Consider the following 7,237-nt stretch of genomic DNA (forward strand, 5'->3'; position numbering starts at 1 on the left):
AGAGGATTCCAAGGTGGCAAACACAAACCAAGACAGGAAAAAATGGACAGTGAAAACAACATTCAAAAGCCGTACGGCCAAACGCAAATCTGAGGTAGAACGCTAGTAGTTCGTCTTGCCTTCACAGCGGCTGGAGTGAAAAGAAAGTTGACCACAGGTCACACGAGAGCAGAGAGGATGGTGGAGGGAGGAAGTGGAACAAGGAGGAAGGGACAGAAGCAGTGAAGTAGAGGCCAGGACAGAGGGGTAGATAGGAAGATAGAGGAAGACAGATGGATAAATAGATAGAGAGGATGGTGGAGGGAGGAAGGGACAGAAGGGTATAGCAGTGAAGTAGAGGCCAGGACAGAGGTATAGATAGAAAGATGGAGGAAGACAGATAGATAAATAGATAGATAGTCAGATAGATAGATAGATAGATAGAAAGATAGTCACGTCAGAATAATAGTAGACTTACTTGCAAAAAAGGACGTGTGCGTTCAATATATATATATATGTATGTATGTATGATCGTGATAGTTACCAGCGTTGCCTTACTGGCACTTGTGCCGGTAGCACGTGAAAAGACATTCGAGTGAGGCCGTTACCAGTGCTGCTGGACTGGCTCCTGTGCAGGTGGCACGTAAAATATACCATTTTGAGCATGGCCGTTGCCAGTACTGCCTCACTGACCTGTGTCGGTGGCACGTAAAAGCACCCACTACACTCTCGGAGCGGTTGGCGTTAGGAAGGGCATCCAGCTATAGAAACTGCCAAATCAGATTGGAGCCTGGTGTAGCCATCTGGTTTCACCAGTCCTCAGTCAAATCGTCCAACCCATGCTAGCATGGAAGACGGACGTTAAACGATGATGATGATGATGATGATGATATATATATATATATATATATACTTGAAATTTATAGAAACACATAAGACGAAGACGGGTGTATGAACAACAAGCAGGTGTATTAGTTTGTCGCTCGGGAAAATGAGTCTTTTACGTTTTGAGTCTACACTCTTCAACAGAAAAGAATAAGAGAAAATAAGCAGAGAGAGAATAAAAAAAAGCTTGTGGATTTAGCAGTCAAGCATGGTGATTGGTTGAAAAAAAAAGGTTCAATAGAAGAGGTTGAAAGAAGAGGAGATAATAAAGCATTGGTGATCCCAAAACGAATGTGCATGTGTGTGTAAGTGTGTGTGTGTGGGTAGGAGCTAGTAACTTTGACATGTATGGATGTGTGTGTGTGTGCGTTTGTAATGTGTGGGTGTGTGGACGGTGATGTGTGGTGTGGGTGCTAGGAAGTTGTCAGTGTTAGTGTGTGTGGAGTGGTGTGGGGATATGGGTGGTGTGTGGGAATGGGTGTGGGTGAAAGGAGTATCAATGAAGAGAGAAGGTGGGTAGGAGTGAGGAGAGGAGAGGTGGGTAGGAATGAAGAGAGGAGAGATGGGTAGGAGAGAGGAGAGGTGGGTAGGAGTGAGGAGAAGAAGTAGGTGTCAGATGAAGAGAGGAGAGAGGAAAGTCAGATGAAGAGTGGAGGAGAGTTAAGCCCATGTGGCGTAAAGGGGGGAAAAGAGAGATTAATTTCTGTTCATGGCGAGGGCAAGAGTCTGGATGGCCCCTGTGCAAAAGACAATCCGAACACAGACAGGTGTTGTAGTGAATGACCGGTAGAGCAGAAATGACGTGAGACCGGGGTATCATAACACAATAATATTATCTTCCAATGGAATAAAGTACCATAAAGGTAGAATTATAAATAGGAAATAGTGGTTCAACAAGGTACCAATTTTTGCTGGAAATTGGTACTTTGTCGAACGATTACTGACTGCTATCAGTCAATAATCATTCAATACTAGGTAATGGTTCTCTGAAAGTAAAGAGGCAAAGATGTGTGCAGGCGGCGAATATAAAAAATTTTCATCTTACCTCAAGGAAGAATGCCAGAGAAAAGGACAACCTAGTGTTCAGAGTTTGAACTTTTCAGAATATGTTTGTAATTCTACCACTACAGTGCTTTATTTCGCTGCAAAATAATACTGTATTGTAATAATATTTATATTTTTATATAAAACTTTTTCACTGATCTTGGTTCTGTTTATGGCTGAGGCTATTGACCAAGTATATAGGCATTGACGTAGTGGACATTTTAAATTTAGTCTCTTTGGTGCACCTAGGTGACAAGGATCAACCAGTTTTATGATAACAAACGAATTCTGAAAAGTTCGAAACTCAAGTACTAGGGTGTCCTTTCTCTGGCGTTCTTCCTAGAGATAAGACAAAGTCTTTTATAATTGCCACCCACACACATCTTTGCCTCTATAATTCAGTGAAGCTTTACCTAGCATTGAACAATTATCGACTGCTATTTTCAGCAAAAAATGGTACCTTGAGCCAGAAAATGCTAAACTAATTTTATCATGAAGAACATTTTAGTACCAGTTTCAGTCTTGGCGATTTTTTCAACTTCGAGTAAAGCATGAAAAACAATTAAATTGTGGAAAAATTAAATGAAATGTTTTTTTTTAATATTTCCATAGTTTTTGAATGCAAGGGGCATTTTCCTTTTTTCTGTCTATCTCTGTCTCTCTCTCTTTTACTCATGGTACATTGGTGTAGTTTTGTATGTTTCGCTATAAATCAATAAACAGTAAATAGTTTTTAAATTTTACAAATTTTGGGCAACTTTAGCCAATCGAAAGCCACAAATATATAAGTGCCTGTTTCCATAGTAACGAACCAAAACGTTACCACGTCATTTTTCACTTAAAGCACATGAGGTATGAGGTGGTCATGAGATGTACTAAAAATAATAGCTAAATAGGCATGCACTAATTTTTTTTTCTGGGTTTTGCATAATTGTATGAATTCCCATGTGTAGAATACAAATTCACAAATATTCTCTGAAAAAAGTCACGAGGATTATATGGCATGCATAAAGCAGAATGCTGCCAATATTTCATTTGTTTACAATTTGATATTAAAACACGTGCTACTGTTGCAGCGTTGAGAACACATGCAGTCACACAGAAAAATGTCAAATTCCAAATCCTGTTTTCTGGCTGGGTAAAAATAATGGAACTTTAAACCTCTGTAACTCTTTAAAGAAATTTTTCTGAAGCAAGTGAATTAGGCCCTGAGATTCAGCATAGAAAATTACATAAATACACCAAATTTTAAAATTTTCACTTATTTTAAAGTTCAGCCAAACAGAAAACGGCCTAGAATAGTTAATTTTTTTTTTTTTTACCGACATAAGTACAGGCGTAGTTATGTGGTACTAAGCTAGCTTCACAACTACATGATTCTGGGTTCAGTCCCACTGTATGGCACCTTGGGCAAGTGTCTTCTGCTATAGCCTCGGACTTACCAGAGCTTTGTGAGTGGATTTGGTAGACAGAAATTGAAAGAAGCCCGTCATGTATACATATATATATATGCGTGTGTGTGTGTGTCTTTGTGTCTGTGTTTGTCCCATCACCACTGCTTGACAACCAGTGCTGGTGCGGATATGTCACTGTAATTTAGTAGTTCAGCAAAATTCCATTTCAAAAAAGTCCTGGGATTGATTCATTTGACTAAAACCTTTCAAGACAGTGCCCCAGTATGGTCGTGGTCAAATAACTGAAACAAGTAAAAAATAAAAGATGCATATATACAATACACATATGATAATAGCTGTTCTTTTGAGATGAATAAACTCTTGTTGTGGATACCTTTACTTCAGTTGAGTTTTGTTTTAACTCTGCATATTTTATTTTTAAGTTGACAATACAGAGAGAGACAGACAGACAGACAGACAGAGACAGAGAGAAGTAAATAGAAGGTTGTAAAGTGAATAAAATAGGGTTTGCCAGAAACTCAATTATTAACTCTTGGAATCCTTTTATTTTGTTTCAGGTTAATGGAAATGGAAAATACTCCACCATATTTGAGCAAGACAACTGAGCTGGACTGGAAAAGCCAACTCCAATCTCATCACAGTCGGAGAAGGACAAGATGCATAAATGATATTCTGATAAAAGAAAAATCAAGTCAGTTGGGTCTTAATGATTTCTCTTTTAACACTTTGTTTAATAGTCCTGGGATTCTTCTTAAGGGAAGTTACAGCTACACTAGTAGTGTCTTGTCAGACTTGTCACCAAGCCCAACATCATCAAGTGATGAAAATTTTCTAACGATGAATTTAATGGATACTGTTAATAAAGTGTTCAAGAAACGTAGTCAATCGGTACCTGCCTTACTACGTATTGACATATACCAAGACCGTGCCATGCGGCTGATGAGGAAACGTCACGGCAAAATATTTGAAAAACGGAAAGTTCTTGATGATGATACATTTAATTCCTTTGATAATTCACCAAATGACATGCAAGAATTTTCCCTCAGTAGCCCACAGGATTTTGCATTTACCTTTGATTATAATGAAATCAACAAATTAAACAAGGAGTTACTTTCTATGGACAATAATATTGAGGAAAGTTTGAGTGCTGAGAAATTCCCTGAAAGTCCAGAGAGAGTTTTATTTTTTACTGACTCTGAAAACAACAATATTTTCCATATAACACCCAGTATGGTAAAGTCCTTTGAAATCCAACGAGAAATCCGTCATAAAAGACGGAAAAACAAAGGAACACATAGTTTTGATGACACTTGTTTACATAGAGAATCTTGCTGAATTTTGGGCAGCATACATTTGGCATGAAAGAGAGTCATTCCACAAACTTTGTAATCTAAATAATGTTATTAAATCAGGAAGATTCACACACACACATGCACACACACACATGCATGCACACACAAATCTATTCACATAAAAGAAACATATTTAAAGCATGTGTACGTATGTACATAGCTACATACATATATACAAAGCCATAGCTGACCTGACTTCACTGTGGGCCACCATCTTGATGTTAAATACAAGGAGTGATTGCATTATTAAAGATAGAATACAGTATCGCAGAGGTATATTCCAAGGGGACAGCCTCTCTGTGATGTTTATGCTTTCTGGAAACTCCTTGTCATTCATGTTAATGAAGTCTGAAGGATATCTCACTGGTTCACAAGGAAAAAGAAATACCAAAATTATACACCGTTTCTTTGTAGATGACTTGAAAATATATGCAAAGAATATGTTATAGGTACCATGGGGTGGATGAAAAGATATCTTACTATGGCACCTGTAAAGAATATTACAGCTGAATAAAGAAAATGTGGACCTCAGAACTCTCTGCATCCAATAAAACTGTGGCCCACAATTTGTTTGCAATGCCAGTACTCAACCAAATATGTTAGTAGAAATATCAACCTGATGCACAAAAGCGACAGACACACAGGAAAAGCAGCAAAATGTGATAACCGATGCATAACAGTTGTCTGAACTATTGAGGAATCTACAGCTACTCTCTCCAGATTACAAGTTCAAGGTTATTGGGGAACTGAGATATATAAAACACCGCCTAAATACCAGTCTTGAGAAATTAGGCTTCTCAAGAGGAGAAAGCTGTTCTGAAGGCTGCAGATCCAATCCATCACTGGAACTGTAAAAATCTGTAAAACTTTCCAGAAGATAATCATTCAAGTATATATGAGCATGTAACTATATGCACGAGAATACATACATAAAACAAAACATATAAATCTACACATATACATACATACACAAATACCCTGTTGATGTTGTTGAAATTCCAACAAAGGAACCTTGGATCTAGATTAGAAACCAGCCCTTCCTCTATTGGTAAGAAATCTTGAAATAAAACTGAATAATGACATACATACCAGGGCTGGATTAAGACCTATGGAGGCCCTAAGCACTTAAAAGATTTTGGTGTCCCTATATATATGTATTTCTAAGTATAAACAATAATAAACCATAAAATAATTTTTTTATTTTTCAAAATGAAACTAAAACTAACAATAAATGGAAAATAATGTCTATTTTTCTATACTTCCACTTTATCTACATTTATAAAGTTTTCTCTTCCTTTTTTTAATTGCAAAGTTTTTGATTAGATCTTTACTATGACACCATGGACATGTAGCAAACTCATAAGATGCGAAGAGAGAACGTAAGTTCGTTTGCCCAAACATGAGAAATTATTGATTTCTCATTGGTTAAAAATTACTACCCATATACGAATTATCAACTTTGTTGAAGAAATCTTTCACGGGGTTACGGTTCTATGATTCGTGTATGAGTAGTTATAAAAACCCTGATTTTCGGCAAACTCTCCAGTGATCGTTGGACAGCCACTCAAATCCACGACACTCACTCTTTTGAGTATCAGCTAATATATATATGCCATGTTCAATACTCAAATCTGACAATATTGAACTGTTGTGAAACCTTATAGCTAGAATGAAAAATTAGTTAATATAAAATTTAAGTCGTAATTCTCTACGACGAAATGACTTGTTTCTAAATGTTATATAAATGTCCAAAAAAATGTATATAATAAATTAATGTAGAAACTTAATTCTGTTTACTTCTCGTTTCTTTCAACTTGTTCAATTTATTTCTGTATATTAACGAAACTATTTTTTTATGTGTAACGGTAAAAAAAATATCTATATCTTCAACATACATGTACGTATGACCGCACGTTCAGCGTCTTGGTATGTATACATCATAACATTTACGCAGCCTAAACTAAGAGTTATGCTTAGTGATAAATACTTATAATTAAGTTATAAGTAACGAGATTATCATTATAGCTTTTAATTAAGAAACAATATTTGTTATAACTTACGAATGAAAACATTGTAAATAAAGATATAGTATATCACACACTTCAACGACCTGTGATAACAACACATAAAAAAACTGGTGACTTTCCGGCGTGATTTCGTAGAATAAACACCACATCGTAAATTGGTGATTTAGCAAAAACTACATAAAATTTTATATAGAATATAAACAGTTTATTTTACAAATTTTAATAACAGAAATATTTGACATTAAAGGTTGAAAGGAAAAGAACGCTGAAGGAAGGAAACTATAGAAAAATTTTAACTGCACTTTCTAGCAATATAGAAATAATATTTAGAGCTGTTCAAAGCTTAATAACATAACGTAAAATTTTTTTTTTCTTTCTGAAAAATTTAAAATATATGAATGGAGCAGAATTTGAAGGAATTCGAGATGTCCTATTTTGATAGGAATTATACACAAGCTTCAGTAATTGTATTACCATCTCCTCCTTGGACGGGAGACACATTAATCTGGTTGGCACAACTAGAGGCAAGCTTTAA

General features: G+C 36.1%; 1 protein-coding gene across 1 annotated transcript in view; it reads left to right on the forward strand.

Moving 5' to 3' along the window:
- LOC128247804 (uncharacterized) overlaps nucleotides 1-7,231 on the forward strand; it is a 10,819-nt gene extending 3,588 nt beyond the window's left edge. The window contains exon 2 of the mRNA XM_052967759.1: nucleotides 3,881-7,231. Within this exon, the coding sequence (XP_052823719.1) occupies nucleotides 3,885-4,658 (774 nt within the window). The 5' untranslated portion in view covers nucleotides 3,881-3,884 and the 3' untranslated portion in view covers nucleotides 4,659-7,231. The remainder of the gene's footprint in view (nucleotides 1-3,880) is intronic.
- The last annotated feature ends 6 nt before the right edge of the window (nucleotides 7,232-7,237 follow it).

Source organism: Octopus bimaculoides, chromosome 5 (genome assembly GCF_001194135.2).
Source record: "Octopus bimaculoides isolate UCB-OBI-ISO-001 chromosome 5, ASM119413v2, whole genome shotgun sequence".
In the NCBI taxonomy this organism is placed as follows: domain Eukaryota; kingdom Metazoa; phylum Mollusca; class Cephalopoda; order Octopoda; family Octopodidae; genus Octopus; species Octopus bimaculoides.